Source organism: Blennius ocellaris (genome assembly GCF_963422515.1).
Source record: "Blennius ocellaris genome assembly, chromosome: 22".
Classification (NCBI taxonomy): Eukaryota; Metazoa; Chordata; class Actinopteri; order Blenniiformes; family Blenniidae; genus Blennius; species Blennius ocellaris.
The window spans coordinates 1,118,549-1,137,524 of record NC_137671.1 but is presented as its reverse complement, the minus strand read 5'-3'; the positions used below and the strand labels follow the sequence as shown (position 1 = coordinate 1,137,524).

Sequence of the window (18,976 nt, the reverse complement as noted above, 5' to 3'; positions counted from 1 at the left end):
ACGCAGCAGCCGACCATGAGTGTGTATGTGGAGTTATTTCTTTATATCTATTTTTATGTTTGTATATAGATGTATTTGATGTATTTCTGTATTTTTTTGTTTATGTATAATTTGTATGTTTATTTATTTATTTATTTATTTCTCAGTTATATTTATGTTTATTTGTTCAAACTTCTTTTCTCTACGCTGGAAACGAAACAAAATGTTTGTTTGTTTTACAGGAAAACACACACACACTCAATTCTACACACACACACTATACACACACTACATACACGACATACACACTACATACACACACACACACTCTATACACACACTACATGCACATACATATTCTCTCGACTCTATACACACACACTCGACTGTACACACACTCAAATACTCTCTCAGCTACACACACACATACCACACACACACACACACACACACACACAGGTTAAAACATTTGTTTTGTCCACTTTGTTTATCTTTATTTGATTAATCAGCCTGTCGCAGAAACAAAATCCCACTGAAGATGACTGAATGAATGAATGAATGAATGAATGAATGAATGAATGAATTAATTAATTAATTAATTAACGTAAACAAGCAGAAAGTTCTATTTCACTGAAACACACTTGAACTTTGTGTGTTGCATTAATTTCCATCACGTTAAATGTTGTTTTGTTTCCTCCTCCCGTTCCTGCCGTCAGTCTGTCGGGTGTGACGTCACCCTGAGAGGAACCAGGCACTGCAGGCAGGACCCAGCACCCCCTGCTGGACGCTTTCTGAACTGCAGGCGCCCCCGACTCTGCAGCCAAACTTCTTTATTCGCTCTGTATTGTCGGACTCTTGCGGCGAAGCGTCTCCACGCCCTGAATGTAACGTTCAAGCCAGACTTTTGCAGCTTTTTTTATTTGTTTATTTATTTTCTAGACAGATTCAGCTTAACGAATGACAAAAAAAACAACAACAACTCCTGTTTACAGTTCTCCTTCACCAGGGAGTTTGCTTTATTGTGTTTAAATCTATTTAAATGAATGTCAGGCCATCTGCTCTGCTGTAGTGTCGTACAATAAAGCTGCAGGTTCCATACAGTTCTACTCTCCCCAGGCTGGGACTCCATCCAGTCTGCTTCTAGTGGAAATGCTCTCCAGTTCCAAATTAGATCGATAAGAGCAAATAAATCCTATTTATTGTAAATACATGTGATTCTGTCTTCCTTGTGTGACGATGCAATGGCAATATTCGTTCATAGATTTGTAGACGAGCCACTCGAGTGTCGAGGTGCAATATTGTGACTTTTATTGAAATGGAAAATGAGGAATTTGTAAAAACATAAATTAGTGCCAAAAATATGGTGCAAAACAGCAGAGGAAAAATATGTCAGTCAATTTAAGAATTAAAATGGAAAATGAGGAATTTGTTCTGGTGGAATAAAAAAAAAAAAAAAAAACACCTAAAAATATAAATTACCCAAAAACAATAGAGGAAAAATATATATCAGTGAATTTAAGAATTAAAATGGAAAATGAGGAATTTGTTCTGGTGGAATAAAAAAAAAAAAAACACCCAAAAATATAAATTACTGCCAAAAACAACAGAGTAAAAATATATATCAGTGAATTTAAGAATTAAAATGAGGAATTTGTTCCGGTGGAATAAAAAAAACACCTAAAAACATAAATTAGTGCCAAAAATATGGTGCAAAACAACAGAGGAAAAATATGTCAGTGAATTTAAGAATTAAAATGGAAAATTAGGAATTTGTTCCGGTGGAACAAAAAAAACAAAAAAAACACCTAAAAACATAAATTAGTGCCAAAAATATGGTGCAAAACAACAGAGGAAAAATATGTCAGTGAATTTAAGAATTAAAATGGAAAATTAGGAATTTGTTCTTGTGGAATAAAAAAAAAAAAGAAAATACCCAAAAATATAAATTAGTGCCAAAAATATGGTGCAAAACAACAGAGGAAAAATATATATCAGTGAATTTAAGAATTAAAATGGAAAATGAGGAATTTGTTCCGGTGGAACAAAAAAAACAAAAAAAACACCTAAAAACATAAATTAGTGCCAAAAATATGGTGCAAAACAACAGAGGAAAAATATGTCAGTGAATTTAAGAATTAAAATGGAAAATTAGGAATTTGTTCTTGTGGAATAAAACAAAAAAAAGAAAATACCCAAAAATATAAATTAGTGCCAAAAATATTGGGCAAAACAACAGAGGAAAAATATTTCAGTGAATTTAAGAATGAAAGTGTAGAAGAAATGATATTATCATAAAAAAATAGCCTCCAGAGGGTCACGTTTCAAGTGAAAATGCAGGTTTTTGGAATTTTCATTCCGGAAAAGTTTCACATTTCAACACTGAAAACGATGTAGTTTGCAGGTTGGGCCACTAGGGGGTGATGCTGGTGGGTTTTCCCAATGGAACGCACACACGAATGCGCTCAGTTGCAGCGTTTCCGTCATTCCGTGTCCAGAAATGCTCGTTTTTTGCCCGTTGACACGACAACGGAGTTTCAATGACTCTGAGTTCTATTCCTGGGTTTTTTTAAAACGGACATCGAAAGATAAGAGATTTTTGAGACGGGTTTTGGTCACTTTTCTATTTTCAAAGCACCAAAACAAGAGTTTTCAGGAGTTTTTTTCTTACCTTCTTTCCCCGTCAGTCGGCAGCGTCTCTCCTCCGCCGAGGATCACAAATGAAATACTTTCTGTTTTCTTTATCAAACATCCGACACAAGTTATCGTTGGAGGTTTGAACCATCTGAGGACGACGTCACGGACAGAGTTGTTTTTGAAACAGTTTAAGGGAAGATTAGATAATGGATTGAACCGCGAGCAGCTGCTGTTCTCGTCGACAAGAACAAACGGGTTTCCAAATGTAGATAATGTTTTATTTAGACGTGGCGTTCAGGGACACCTGACGTATTATAACAGCTTCGACACTTCCGCTCGGCCTCGTTGGTCCAGAAACTTGATGGTGGAAGTTTTTTGCTTTTCCTGCCGTGTCTGTGTGAGCTGGACTCGCCACCACCTTCAGCGCCGCCATCTTGGATAGGTCTCTCGCTCGCCCACATCTAGAAAAGCTAGAAAAGTTCTTTCCCGTGGAATTTCCATGAGGTTTCCACGGGATAGAACTTTTTTTTTCAGCTTTACTTTAAGTTTTTCAAAATAAAACACGGACAGAGTTGCTCGTTCTGCGTTGACCCTGGTTCTGGAAGAGCGACACGCCCCATCCAATATGGCGGCGACGCCGGACCACCGTCAAGCCGACGGTGCTGGAGCAGCATCTTTATTAATGACTAAAAAACCTAAGAGCTTAAAAAAAAAGCTCTTTTCTGAGGCATAATTCTAAAAATGCTTTGAAAGCTGGATTGATGGTTTAAAATATAAATATATATATGGTAAACCTTTAGTTTTCCCAAAACTCAAACGGTCATTTCAAAGTAAAGCAGCCCCAAAACGCATAGATTTTATTAAAGAGAATTTTTAATTAAGCATCTGCTTGTATTTGTTTTCCAGTCTGTTAATAAAAGAATCATCTTCATAAGTGCTCTCTGTTCACTCGCTGTTTAAAAGTGCAATAATTCTCTCTCTCAAATTAGATACAGGAAATATTCTTGTTGTGTAAATAAACACACAGTATTCATATTAAGTTATTGGCTGAAATTGAAGAATAATGAAGATCCCCGCCTCTGTTTTCATCACTACAATGTTCCCACTTCCACCTCTTCCAATGGAGCCATTCATTCTCTATGATCTGTCGTTTCCCAAAGCTTTGAACGCTTTCATCTGCCTGCAGTACTCGTCCGTACCACCAGAGGGGGCGCGAGCCTTTCTCCAAAGGTTTGGGACACCCAGAGCTCTTTATCGGTTCATGGTTCAGTAATTGATCATTGATTCACCGCTGGAGGAAGGAATGGAGGATGTGTGTTGATCACAACTTCTCCGCAGATGCATTTTAATCCCCCCCCCCCCCCACAAAAACCCCCAAACAAAAACAAAAATAAACAACCCCACATCTGTTTGCACAATACCTCTGGCTCTGTTCGTTTTCCAAACGCAGAAATAATCACAGATTAAAGGCTTGTCCTCCAGGATGGATTACTCCGGTGTGACGGCCTCCCCTCAAACTACATTTTCATTATTAAAAGCGACGCAAGAGGCAAACTGTTTCGTTTCCCATTAAGACGACCCCCCCCACCCCACCCCCCCCACCCCCCCACCCCCCCATGAGAGGATTATCCCTGACACACGCAGGAGTTACGTCAGGCCTTCACAGGATAACATCGGACATTTCATCATGTCCCTGCGTTTTGGAAGCTCGGAGCAAAACAACAACAACACAACAAGTATTGTGAGACAAAGTTGGGAAATTCTCAACTTCACCTCTGTTGTTTGGTTTTTTTTGTACTTTGAAACCAATTTGACAGGATTTACTTTGATAAGCACATCAAAGCAATCGCTGTGTTTGTTGGGTTTTTCTATGTTCTCTGTTAAAAGCACCGAGTTGCAGTTGGTGCTATATAAATAAAGTTGAATTGAATTGAATCGAATAGAATTAATAGAGATAATGTTGTTGACAGGAAATACACTGATCTGGATAGTTTGAAATGAAAGTTCAGCGATTATCACCGATATCTTAAGCGCTGTGTCCAGAACTCACAGGAAGTGTCTTTAAAAAAAAAAAAAAAAAATGTTTTCTATGAAATATTAGCAGTTTTCTGTCAAACTACCTGATTTTTCTCTTTCGTCGTTTCTCATTTTGTCAATCGTTCGACCGACACAAGAGGCCGTGTTCCATTTTGCAGCTCAAATATTGACTCACCCCCCCCTTGCCCACCCCCCCCCCCCCCCCCACCCCCACATATAATATTTGCGTCCTCCTCGTCTCCCCTGGAGATTCTGACCTGAGTCAAAATGTCAAATGTCGTCCAGATAACGAGTCTCGGGGAGGATCGTTTTCCTCACACAGACGCTAGGTCACATCCTGGATCATCGCCCAGCGCCAGGAAAACAAACAAACAAACAAACAAACAGACAAGCCAACATGGGGGGGGGGGGGGGGGGGGGGGTAAAAAGGGATGGGGATAAGGAAGCACAACACTCCTGCTGTTTCTCCAGCACAGTTGCCAGGGCAACTGTCTTTCTCTCTCTCTTTTTTTCTCCTCATCCCTCCTTCTTTCTCCCCATTTTCATCTCCATTATTCCTCCTGGACGGGACGTGAGCGGCTGCTGCACTTTGTTCAACTGGACGAGCTGATATGTTCTTTATTTCTGCTGTTTTAAAACCCAAGTTAGTTTTTTTAAAGCTGCATTACTGAAGAAAATCCCACAATACTGAATCAATGTGTAAGTTGTCACTGGGTTCTGTAAAGCAAATCAACGAGCAAGAGACGTGTCGGGTAATTATTCATTATTAGAATAATAAAGTTTCATGGAACGACGAATCACCTCCTTATAGAGTCTTGCACTTTAAAAGATTGTCGACTTTCTATACTTAAAAACATTAGAAATATTATTTAGAGGGAAAAATTAAGAGTGAGAACTAATGTTTAATACGGAGGTTTCGTTTTTGCGAGTCGTATTATGACGACTTAAACTTGTTTAAAATCTCTGCGCTTCAAAAATAATGTTTTCTTGTTTTTCTGTTTCATGACACATTTTGTTTTGACAGACGTGACCTGATTCAGATTCAGGGGTTCCGGCCATAGACCAATAGAACTAGAAGCTACTGCCGCGAGCAGCAGGAGGAGCAGGGCCATAGATCTATAGAACGAGAAGCTACCGACACTAGCAGCAGGAGGAGCAGGGCCATAGACCTATAGAACTAGAAGCTACCGACACTAGCAGCAGGAGGAGCAGGGCCATAGACCTATAGAACTAGAAGCTACTGACGCTAGCAGCAGGAGGAGCAGGGCCATAGACCTATAGAACTAGAAGCTACTGACGCTAGCAGCAGGAGGAGCAGGGCCATAGACCTATAGAACTAGAAGCTACTGACGTTAGCAGCAGGAGGAGCAGGGCCATAGACCTACAGAACTAGAAGATACTGACGCTAGCAGCAGGAGGAGCAGGGCCATAGACCTATAGAACTAGAAGCTACTGACGCTAGCGGCAGGAGGAGCAGGGTCATAGACCTCTAGAACTAGAAGCTACTAACGCTAGCAGCAGGAGGAGCAGGGCCATAGACCTATAGAACTAGAAGCTACTAACGCTAGCAGCAGGAGGAGCAGGGCCATAGACCTATAGAACTAGAAGCTACTAACGCTAGCAGCAGGAGAAGCAGGGCCATAGACCTATAGAACTAGAAGCTATTGACGCTAGCAGCAGGAGGAGCAGGGCCATAGACCTATAGAACTAGAAGCTACTAACGCTAGCAGCAGGAGAAGCAGGGCCATAGACCTATAGAACTAGAAGCTACTAACGCTAGCAGCAGGAGGAGCAGGGCCATAGACCTATAGAACTAGAGAAATATACAGGTTTATGAGCAGGAATTTCTATGTGCTTTGTCTCCTTCTGTCTTTCTGGTGAGTCTGGTGAGTCACAGCGCCCCTACAGGCCTGGCAGGTGAACTACAGGCCCTGAAGCCTCGTGTTCACAGTGACGTGTGGACGGAGGTTTATTTTTCGCAGAAGGCTGGGGAGAAAAAAAGGTTGTTTATTTCAAAGAAATGCACCGTAGTTTAAATCTCCAGACAGACGGTCTGTGTTCAGGAGCTTCACCGACCGTTTTCCACTGAAGCACTTCAACATTCCCATAAACGCCGACGCGGGGAATGTGAATCACTTTCCTCATGGAGCCAGACGTCCTCGCATCGGGCCTCATTTCCTCTGTGGTCATTTGGGTTATATGGAGACACACACACACACACACACACACACACACACACACACACACACACACACACACACACACACACACACACACACACACACACACACACACACACACACACACACACAACAACATGTTGACAATGCTTCCTGTCCAGACGCCACCTGACATCAGACATCAGGCCTCGGAGGCTTGAGGAAATTACTTTGCAGATAAAGAACAAAACAAAAACGAAAATGTCCTTTCACCTTCTTTCTTGTGGAATCTGGGTCATCTTCAGCGGCTGTATCAGTGCCCCCCCCCCCCACCCCCCCCCACCCTCCCCCACCACCACCACCACCAGCGCTGCCCTTCACACCGTCTCTGCAAAGCGATAATTGTCTGCTGAGGGCCGGCGTTCCGACCCGTGACCTACTTACATGATGATGTGAGCTGAATCCAGAGTGGAGGTGAAGAGACCCCCCCCCTCTACCCCCCCCCCCCCCGACCAACTCGTCTGAAACGACTCGTTCAGCTCATCAGGCGTCGTTAAATTAGCTGAAATCTGCATTTAGACACAACCGAGGATCATGATCACACTTTTACACGCGATGTATGTCCTGACCTTTACTGTGAAAATCCACGTATTAGAGGATGAACCAGTGACATTTCCTGTGTCGGGGGATGGGGGGGGGGGGGGGGGGGGGGGGTTAGGGGGGGGTCTCTAAACATGCTTCAGTCCTTCTTTATTTTTTTTTACAAGAAATCTTCTCCTACTGGAGTCGAAGGGCGTCAGAGCGTCACGACTTCCACTTCAAAATTCTCCTGGGACTTTTATTTTGACGGTCACCGCAATGACAGTCCAACTTGTCCGCCTTGTCCGTGCTCTCCCAGCGTTAACTTTTACAGATTGTGGTTTCGATACCAAAAACGAGCAACAGCACCCACTAGTGGCCCTGCAGGAACATTGCAACGTTTTCAGCGTCATTTTTGAAAATGTTGCTGCGTAAATGCGAAACATTTCTGAAACGCTACAGCACATCTGGAACAAACAAACAAACAGCGCCGGTATTCAAATCATTTTAATATTAATTCATTATTACCTTGGTTTTTTTCTCTCTCTCTCTTCCTTTGTTTCCTGTGAAGTCCTTTGATCCTGCAAAAGAAAATCTAGTTTGTCGATCCATAAAAAAGAAAGTAACTAAATATATTTTAGCAGCATTTATTTATGTCATAATCTATCTCTCTATATCTCTATCTATCTATTATCTCTGTCTATCTCTATCGCTTTCTATTTATCTCTCATTCTATCTCTCCCTCTCTACCTCTATCTATCCATCTCGCTCTCTATCTATCCCTTTGTCTATCTCTTTTGATCTATTGCTCTTTCTATCTCTCTATCTCTATCTTTTACTCTATCTATCTGTCTATCTCTATCGCTCTCTCTATCTATCTCTTTGTATCTATCTCTCTTCATATATATATATCTCTCACGCTCTGCATTTATCTATCTGTCTATCTATCTATCTATCTATCTATCTATCTATCTATCTATCTATCTATCTATCTATCTATCCATCTATCTATCCATCCATCTATCTATCTATATTAAAAAAACACCCCATTCACGTGTTTCGTGCTTCGTTGCGCCGCCGTCGTTCACTTTGTTTCCCCGGTTGCAGACTAAATCACCAGTTTTACAACAAAACGTGTCGCTTTCATCACTTGAAAGCGTCCCAAAATAAAAGCCTCTTCCGCATTTCAAACCGGCTGAAAACCAGAAAATAAAAGAACGACGCCCCCTTCCTCCTGTTTCCTCCTCGCCTGTAACGGACCGTCACAATATTTAGAAAAAAGAAAAAAAAATGTATTCAATTCCTCCCGTCCTCGTTGTGAGCGAAACACTCATCCCCTCAGCAAAATCGCTGACTCGGGTCTCTGAAGCGCTGAGTCACTCTCCCTCCTCCACTCGCTCCGACTGAAGCAGATTAGCAGATGAAACATTTTTGGAATTAAAGCACTTTGCCGCTTTTCGTTCGGCCTGCGAGTCGATGTGACACCATACACATGTTGTTGTTGGTTGTTTTGATCAAAATGGGGATTCATATGTTGGAAATAAATAAGAATAAACCTCCATCAGCAGTAATTCCTCTTTATCGATTAACTATTGAACACCGAGGGTCTGATTCGTTGATAGACGGCGTTTTGCAGGCATTTCCACGAGTTTGCTTCATTCCATCATGGACGATTGTAGAATATAGTTATATTTGTAAAAACGCATTATTATGTCGTGAAATGTTGTACGAAGTACCGTTTCTTCAAGATGAATGTTTTTGTACTTGAAAAATAAACTAAATAGGACTAAATAGAATCAATACCGTTACTTCGGTTGGGCTTGGGGTGTTTGTTTTCACCGAAAACACGTTTTGTTTGGGGTTTTTTTTTAAATCGCGTCGACTCCGTCTCCATGGAAACGGGAGAAAAACGCTGCTCCGGCCACAACAACTTGTCGTCCTCCTGCACATGACAATAACAACAATGGCCTCCAGAGTGGCAGGACTCCATGTTCTCCATATTCTCCTGGGACTGGGGCGCTTTTATTTTGACAGTCCCTCATAATTACAATTCAGCAAAATGTGAATCTGTCTCTGCAGGCATGTGTGTGTGGATTTCACTGTAAAACAAAAAAGTACCAGCTCTTATTGTGGTAAGTAACGGAGGTCACTGCTGTGAATCTATATTGTAGTTTAGTGACTAGAAAAGCTTTTCGCTTCGTCTTTTGCCTTCTTGGTGACGGATTGACGAGAATCCGACGTCTTAAACGTGACTTTTTTCTTAAGTGTCTTAAAAATAGTCTCTCTCTCTCTCTCTCTCTCTCTCTCTCTCTCTCTCTCTCTCTCTCTCTCTCTCTGTCTCCAGGCTTTTCACTGACTTCCTGTTCTGTGGCCTCGGTGAACTTTTTTTTAAAAAGCTTCCCGTCTTTTATGAGAAGAAAACATCTTCATATAAATCTCATTGCATGAATCAGTTTCAAACACTCGTGTCAGCGCCGGTATTCAAATCATTTTAATATTAATTCATTATTACCTTGGTTTTTTTCTCTCTCTTCCTTTGTTTCCTGTGAAGTCCTTTGATCCTGCAAAAGAAAATCTAGTTGGTCGATCCATAAAAAAGAAAGTAACTAAATATATTTTAGCAGCATTTATTTATGTCATAATCTATCTCTCTATAACTCTATCTATCTATTATCTCTATCTATCTCTATAGCTTTCTATTTATCTCTCATTCTAGCTCTCCCTCTCTACCTCTTTGTCTATCTATCTATCCATCTCGCTCTCTATCTATCCCTTTGTCTATCTCTTTTGATCTATTGCTCTTTCTATCTCTCTATCTCTATCTTTTACTCTATCTAGCTATCTATCTCTCTATCTCTATCTTTTACTCTATCCATCTATCTATCTCTCTATATCTCTCTGTCTGTCTCTATCGCTCTCTCTATCTCTGTGTATCTATCTCTCTTCATATATATATATCTCACACACTGCATCTATCTATCTATCTATCTATCTCTCGCTCTCTCTCTCTCTCTCTCTCTCTCTCTCTCTCTCTCTCTCTCTCTCTCTCTCTCTCTCTCTCTCTCTCTCTCTCTATCAAACCCGCTGGACGTGATTCAATCAGAGTCGGACGTGTTTGAGTCGATATAGAAAAATCCTCTTAATGAGCGAAAGGAAGCGTCGTGTTTCCGTCACAGCGGGAGGTTTGATCGGCTGGACGAATCGTGTCTGAGAGGAATTCCTGGACCTTGTTTTGAAAGACCTCCGGCTATTTTTACTCTTTGATGTCTTTTATGTTTTAGGCATGTAGTTTACATTGTTGTGCTCGGCGTTCCTACAGACCGAGATGAAAGGAAAAGCCCGGCCTTGAAAGGGCGATGAAAGCGCTGCTATAGAAACACGTCTCTCCTTATCGTGTGGAGGGAAACATTAACTTATTATATTTGTAGGGAGAGCCGAGAACCGTCCATTTGATCTCCCAGGCGGCTTTAAAAACTGAGGTTATTCCACCATGGATGGACCATCTGAGTGAAATCTGACACCTAATCATTCTAATTATTCATAGAAATGAACCAGAAAGGTCACCTTTTTCACCAACGACACGACCTGCAGATGACAAAAATAAGATTCGGGGTGAAAACAAAGGTTTTTTGTGCTCGTTTTATAGCGAGGAGTCGCCTGGAATAGCAATGAAATGTCCATGGCGTCTTGTTTCTCTGCTTGTGTGTGTGGTCCCATTAGAAAAACAACCATCAGCACCCACTAGTGGCTGGACGTGAGATCTACCTTGTTTTCAGTTATTCTGCTGCTGCTGCTGTGTAAACGGACGTCGGAAAAACTCCTGACGAATCCATTTTTACAATTTTTTTAGGTTCAAATAATCTATTCCAATAACCAATTTCCACTTGTAAAGAGGCGAGTCGGTATCGGCTTGGCGCCCTCCAGGTTCCTCTCGGTAAAACCGGCAGAAGTTCAGTGGCAAGTTGTGTTTGACGCCGTGTAAATAAAGTGGAATTGAATTAAGTCCACGAGACAATGAAGCCTGCGTGACGACGCACCTGCCAGAAGAAGTGTCTGGTTCCTGTGTCAACAGCTGCCGCCTCGCTTTGCACAAAGGAACAGACAAATCAATTAAGTCGACTTAATTAAAGTCGCCTGAAGCTCATGAGAGCGTTTGTGACCAAAGACCGAGGCCTCGTCCACACGACGAGAAAAAAAATACATCTTTTTTCTCCCCCTCACCTTCTCGGAAAACGAGGCTTCAGGGCCTGTAGTTCACCTGCCAGGCCTGTAGGGGCGCTGTGACTCACCAGACACACCAGAAATGCAGGTGAAGACAGAGAACATAGAACTTTAGAAGTAGATTTGTGCTAATAAACCTAGGTCTATGGCCCTGCTCCTCATGCTGCTAGTATCAGTAGCTTCTAGTTCTATAGGTCTATGACCCTGCTGTCAGTAGCTTCTAGTTCTATAGGTCTATGACCCTGCTGTCAGTAGCTTCTAGTTCTATAGGTCTATGGCCCTGCTCCTCCTGCTGCTAGCGGCAGTAGCTTCTAGTTCTATAGGTCTATGGCCCCGCTCCTCCTGCTGCTAGTATCAGTAGCTTCTAGTTCTATAGGTCTATGGCCCTGCTCCTCCTGCTGCTAGTATCAGTAGCTTCTAGTTCTATAGGTCTATGGCCCCGCTCCTCCTGCTGCTAGTATCAGTAGCTTCTAGTTCTATAGGTCTATGACCCTGCTGTCAGTAGCTTCTAGTTCTATAGGTCTATGGCTCTGCTCCTCCTGCTGCTAGTATCAGTAGCTTCTAGTTCTATAGGTCTATGGCCCCGCTCCTCCTGCTGCTAGTATCAGTAGCTTCTAGTTCTATAGGTCTATGACCCTGCTGTCAGTAGCTTCTAGTTCTATAGGTCTATGGCCCTGCTCCTCCTGCTGCTAGCGGCAGTAGCTTCTAGTTCTATAGGTCTATGGCCCTGATCTTCCTGCTGCTAGTGTCAGTAGCTTCTAGTTCTATAGGTCTATGGCCCTGCTGTCAGTAGCTTCTAGTTCTATAGGTCTATGGCCCTGCTCCTCCTGCTGCTAGCGTCAGTAGCTTCTAGTTCTATAGGTCTATGGCCCTGCTCCTCCTGCTGCTAGTGTCAGTAGCTTCTAGTTCTATAGGTCTATGGCCCTGCTCCTCCTGCTGCTAGTATCAGTAGCTTCTAGTTCTATAGGTCTATGGCCCTGCTCCTCCTGCTGCTAGTGTCAGTAGCTTCTAGTTCTATAGGTCTATGGCCCTGCTCCTCCTGCTGCTAGTCAGTAGCTTCTAGTTCTATAGGTCTATGGCCCTGCTGTCAGTAGCTTCTAGTTCTATAGGTCTATGGTCTATCTTCAATTTCCCCCATACGACTTGAGGTTTTCTTCTCTGTAAAAGTGTCGTATTGTATTTGGCGTATTTGATTATTTCAATAACACTGAATTGAATCAAATGTCTTATTTGTTAAATGCTTGTATTTTCCTACTGCTGTGTGCAAAACAATCAGTATATTTACAGGAAAACACCAATATCAAATCATTTTAAAAGAAAATACTCCTCAAAGAAACGGTTTGTTTTCTAGAATAAAGTGAAGGGAAACTATATAAATGTCACAAAACGGTTGTACGTATTTTTCAGATACGTACGCAACACAAGTTGTACTTTTATTGAATTAAAATCATGTGAGATTCAAATGAGGGGAAAAAATCACTGCACATTTCTTTGGAAACACATCGTGTACTAAGAAAACAAAAAAAAACCTTGAAATGTTGTTTTCTAACAGCTTCTTGTTGTTTAGTGAGTCTCAGAACATCTATACGTTCCAGCTCTATAACGTCGTGCTGATGCAGCAATTTCCCCGTCGCTTGTATGAAAAGATGGAAATCCATCAGCTAATGGAATTTCTATCACTTTTTTTAAAATCACTTCCACCCTCTAATGTGTCCCAGGAAACTGGAGGTGTGCACTCACATTCAATTATTCATCTGATCAATCTTTCATGGCTTCAGTTACTTATTTTCTCTGCTAATAGTTCCTCATATTTACACTCAGCTTGTGCACAAACAAACATATTGATGACTGATGGAGTCTTCATCCTAAAAATGCTTTTTTAAAATGATTTCTGTTGAATTTTTTTCAACACATTTCGGGATTAAACTCTTCAATCTGATGCCTGCATGCACTGCATTTATTTTTACATTTATTTATTATTTAATTAAACATTTTATTTAATAATACATTTATTTATTATTTAAATAATAAAACGTGTATTAAAATTTATCAAATACCACATTTAAATAATAAATAAATATGCACTGATTTATTATTTAAATAAAAAATAAAAAATCTAAATAACAATTTTGGATTTAAATAAACAAAAACACACATTTAAATAACTAATGTGTATTTATTATTTAAATAAAAAATACTACGTTTAAATAATAGCTAAATATGCATGGATTTATTATTTAAATTAAAAATAAAAAATAAAAATGTTATATTTAAATAAATAAAAAAACACATTTAAATAATCAATGTACACATATTATTTAAATTTAAAAAATACTACATTTAAACAAGAACTAGATATGCATTGATTTATTATTTAAATAATAAATAAAAATAAATCTTTTTTTATATTCAAATACATTAAAATACACATTTAAATAATTAATGTGTATTTATTATTTAAATCTCTGGAGGCGAGGTACGTCAGTTCATACTTGGTTAATTAATTTAATTAATTCAATAAATAACTACTTATTATTTAAATAAATAAGACACTACATTTAAATAATTAGATATTCGTTGCTTTATTATTTAAATAATAAATAAAACTATAATTATTTAGATTTAAGTAAATAAATACTAAATGTGCATTTATCTCTGAGGCGAGATTTCAGTACTACAGCTCATTCTCAATTAAACGAATTTAACAAATAACTATTCATAATTTAAACAAACGCAAATTGATCAATTTAAACAAATAGATGTTTGTTTAATAAGGAAGGCAGGAAGACGTGCGTCCCTGCAGTTCAGAAGCTCCTCACGTTCCTCCCGGAGGCTGGAGCCTCGATGTAACTTGTGTCGAAGGCCGAACCCAGAATGAACAATCCCTCCCGTTGACATTTCTCTCGTGTCGGAGGATCAATTATTCATTGAAGTCGCCACTTCCTGTAATCTCCAGGACGGATCAACAGACCGAGGCGCCAGCGTCTGCAGAGGAAAAGCACCTCGTCATGAAACCCCGAAGCTCCACGTGTCCCTGAACTCGTCACATGTCCACCAACAAGTGCACAAGACAAAAAAATACAAATAAAAAGCGTGTTTTAAGAGGTTACATGTTTGTCCAATAGCCGCTGGAAAAGCTTGTAAGAGGATTTCTGGAAAAGCGATTTGTTGACTCAGTAAGAGGTCATTTGTCTTAAATCCTTCTGATGTAATGCTGCTTTTCATTTTTTACCCTAACTGCCTTTTTTTTTTTTGGGGGGTTGTTGTTTTTTTTTTTTTTAATATCAGCTTGTGTAAGAGCCACAAGGAAACAAATTAGACCCGAGATCAAAGCTGGCGGGATGAAGGACCACACTCCTCGTCAAAATTAAAATGTGTTTATTGACCACAAAAAGTGTAACTTCCACCGACTCTAATGAAGTAAAAGTGACGACCTCGGGGGAAACGACTCCACACGGCGAAATGAAAGCAAACACGGTGAACGATCCACAAACCTCCGTCAACTGAACTGAAGTGAACCAACTGCAGCTGCTTAAATTTGCTTTCTGAATGAGATCTGGAAGCGTAAAATAACAAAGTTTATACCTTTTATAGTCTCAGACACACTGATGTGGTGTAGTAAGCCTGCCAGGCCACGGGGTGGCGCTGTGGGTTGGCTGAGAAGTTTGTATGTATTTAGTTTTACCAACGTTTCGCAAAAAACTACTGACCCGAATTGCATGAAATCTTCAGGGACGATTCCTCCTGATCCCCGGATCGAACGATTCCATTTTGGGACGTAAACGACTCACCGCTTCCGAATCACATCCCGTCCAAAGCGCATGAGGGAGGCAAGAATGATAGGGCTGTGCTCTACCGAGTGTAGCTCTAGTTTCTATAATGAAATCTTAACGTGAGCTTCATTACAAAGCAAAGGGTCACACCGACTCCTGGCATGACGATCGTCCATCGTCCTCAACGTTTCCTTTGTAAACACAAGAATAAAAGATCAAAGGCTTTCTGGAAATGTGTAAAGGATGCCTGAAAAGAACTCAACTGATCAATTCTTGTTTTGTTTCCTGGTCTCATCCGATCTATGGAGTGACGGACCGACGTTAGATGAGACAGAAGCAGAAGAGCTGCAGGATTGTTGGTCGTTGAGTGAAAACGTTACCTGGTGTTACATCAGAGTGTCTGACGTCTCCCAAACAAAACTCACTTCGTCTGTCAGAAGCTTTGTTTTCTCGTTTCTGAAGGCGTCTGAATGGTCGTTAAACCTGATTAAGTCAGAAAGTAGGACACGTTGGACCGGTCCTGTGGGGGCGGATGACGACTCGTCTCAGAGAAACGATTCCACCCATTTTTCATTTTTGAGTAGAAATCCTGATTAAATCCACTTTATAGGGGTTTTCTAACAGTCACCTGTGTCCCGACCGGCTGCATGAGGCTCCGCGAGTGAAGAACATCTTTTTTCATTTCCCTTCAGGACATCATGCAGGGAAATAACCCCGCCCTCTGGAGGTGGAGCTCTGCATTGCTGATATACTGAATGAATTTTAGTGGAATATGAAAAACGGTAACGGGGGGAAACACGTTTGGTGAAAAAGAAAGAAAAAGACTTCAGCACTGGTGTGAAATTGTTGTGAAAAAATATAAAAGGGACATTTTTGGAGACGTTTAACTGAAACTGTACGTATACGTGAAATGTGTGAAAGACAATTCTGCACGTTTCCACTCTGTATCGTATTTAATGGAGGAACAAGGGACCCGACAGGAGGGCTGCAAAGTGTGAACTTTAACCCCGCAGTTCCTAGTCTGTCCACCGGGAGTCAAACTGTTTCATTAAAGGTCGACGACTTGACAACAACGAGACGCGACAACGAACAGAAGACGTGACGGCTAAATTCTTTAACGCTATGTAGCATTAGCATCGAAGCCTTACGATGCGAGTGTGTTCTTAAAAGCGCGCAGAAAGCTTGTGTTCTGCCGAGAAAGTTTTAGGAAGTCCGAAAAGATGTTAAACGCATCTTCGTTGTAACGACAGCAGAAGATTCCCTATTTTGTCTGTATTGATAGTTTTCATGTTATTAACTTGGGATCTATATGATTTTTTAACATTAATTTCGCAAATAACCACCAATACTTCAATATTCCTCTCGGCACAATTTTAAAAACGCACCCACATCTTGATAGTTACGAGCCGGAACAGCAAAATGTTCACGTGGACTCTGAAAACAAACAAACAAACAAACAAACAGGCAAACACCACTAAAGACAAAATTGACATTTTACCCTTAAAATGTTCTGCTTTTGACCAAACAGCTGAACCCCGGAGTTTGTAGCTACGTCACAAAGATCACAGTGTAATACTTCACATCCAATTGCGACGAAATGAGACATTTAAAAAAAAAAAAAAAAAACCCGACAGGATTGTGCAAAAGGTTTTTCATGTTAGACCTTCTGGGAAGTGTCTGTCGAGGTCGGCTCCACTGTCCTACTTCCGTTTTTGAGAATTCCCTCGGTGGCGCCGTGACCCGAGTTCACCGCCGGCGCTTTTGGGTCGCAGGCGGACGAATCCTCGGCCCGGGGCTCCATGAACGCCACCCTCTTCCCGTTGGCCCGCCGCTGCCCCGACTCCGCCTCCCTGGGGTCCGAACAAAGGCTTATCGCCCGCCCGCCGCACCCCCTGGCGCCGCCGCCGCCGTCCCGGCACCGGCAGGGCGTGAGGTACAGGTAGAGCAGCACCAGGATGATGCTGACCACGCAGGACGCCAGCGTGGTGAAGGCGGTGTTGAAGTGCTCCGTGCCGCCCCGGTGGCCCGAGCCGCCGCCGGAGGCGCCGCCGCTCAGGTTCCCGACCACCACGGCGACCTCGGGCGACTCGCCCGGGCCGTAGTGGCGGCCGCGGGCCACCACGCACGCGTACGTACCGGAATCCTCCGTCTGGGCTCCTTGGATCTCCAGGGTCCCGTTGGGAAGGACGGCCAGCCGGGCACTTGCGTGAGCGGCGGAGGAATTCAGTGCTATGCTAGGGGTCGCCCAAAACACCAGCCGCCCCTCCGGCGGCGCCGGAGTCCACCCCGGACACGGCACCCGTAACCAGGCGCCAGGTTCTACTTGGTACACCGGGGCCTCCGAGGGTAAATCCGACACTCCTTCGGGCCGACAGCGGAACCCCGGTCCCGCGCCGTCCCCACATGGATATTCGCCTCTGAAGTCCACCAGGGGGCGGTACTGCTTCCACACCCAATACTCCAACAAGGCGAGCGTGGCGCAGTCGCAGACCAAAGGGTTCCCCTGCAAGTAAACTCCTCCTCCGCCGGCGGCGAGAGACAGCAGGGTCTGGACCGGCGCCTCGCCCAGCCGGTTGTACGACAGGTCCAGGAAGGTGAGGTTCCGCGGTCCGCCGGGTTCCCCGTAGAGCCCCGGGGGGAAGGACGTCAGCCTGTTGGCGGCGAGGTAGAGCCGCCGCAGGCTGGCAAGGCCCCCGAAGGCTCCCGGGTCCACCTCCGCAATCTGGTTGCCGAACAGCAGCAGCTCCCGGAGCTCCGGCAGCCCGGCGAAGACGGACGAGTTCAGCGCCGTCAGCCTGTTGGACGACAGGTCGAGGTGCAGGAGGCGCGGCGCCGCGGCGAAGGCGCCCGCCTCCACCCGGCCGACGCGGTTCTTGCCGAGGACCAAGGTCGCCAGGCGGTCGAGCGGCCGGCCGAGCCAGCCCGCCGGCAGGGCGGCCAGGGCGTTGTGGCTCAGGTCCAGCCGCGTGGCGTAGCCCGGCAGGTCGGGCGGCGAGGCGGACAGGTTGCGGCCGCCGCAGGAGACGATGTCGCTGGCGCAGAGGCAGGGGGCGGGGCAAGCGGCCGCCCGGGGCAGGAGGGCGCCGAGGCACAGGAGGAGCAGCGGGGCGGGGCGGCAACCGCCGCCGCCGCCGTCGGGACGCATCCTGCTCTCCGGCTCAGGTCACCGTCTCGTCGGGCGTGGTGGACATGGCGGGTCGGCGAGCGTCTGGCGGTGGACGGCGGAGAAACGAGAAGGAGGGAAGAGGGAGATGTTGAACTACTGGTTTTTTTTACCCCCCCCAGTAAAAACAACACGTAGAACCGGGGTGAAGCCGGTTCTACGCCAGGAAGGGATAAAACAGCGAAGGCATCACATGCAGGCGACTCCAAAAATACATTTTAATCCACGTTTGAGCGCCACGAGTGACGCCGGGCGGTTCTATCTGCGTGCGACGACCCGGTGAACCCACGTGACCTCGTCCATTAACGGGAATCAGAGCCACGCCGCACGCGCTCAGTTCAGTCTAGATATTTCCATCTCTATTTAAACACCTCTGACCTTTTTTTACTAGCGAACCGAGGCACAATAAACGGTAATCATTAAGCTACGTA

At 43.4% G+C, this 18,976-nt stretch overlaps 1 protein-coding gene across 1 annotated transcript; it reads right to left on the bottom strand.

Annotated features, from left to right (window-relative positions):
* Positions 1-17,039: 17,039 nt before the first annotated feature.
* On the bottom strand, positions 17,040-18,527 carry LOC308146620 (amphoterin-induced protein 2-like; the record flags this gene model as incomplete). The annotated part of the gene is made up of 1 exon (XM_080518523.1): positions 17,040-18,527. One exon carries the CDS (start codon positions 18,525-18,527, stop codon positions 17,040-17,042), a length of 1,488 nt encoding a protein of 495 aa, XP_080374649.1.
* Positions 18,528-18,976: the final 449 nt, after the last annotated feature.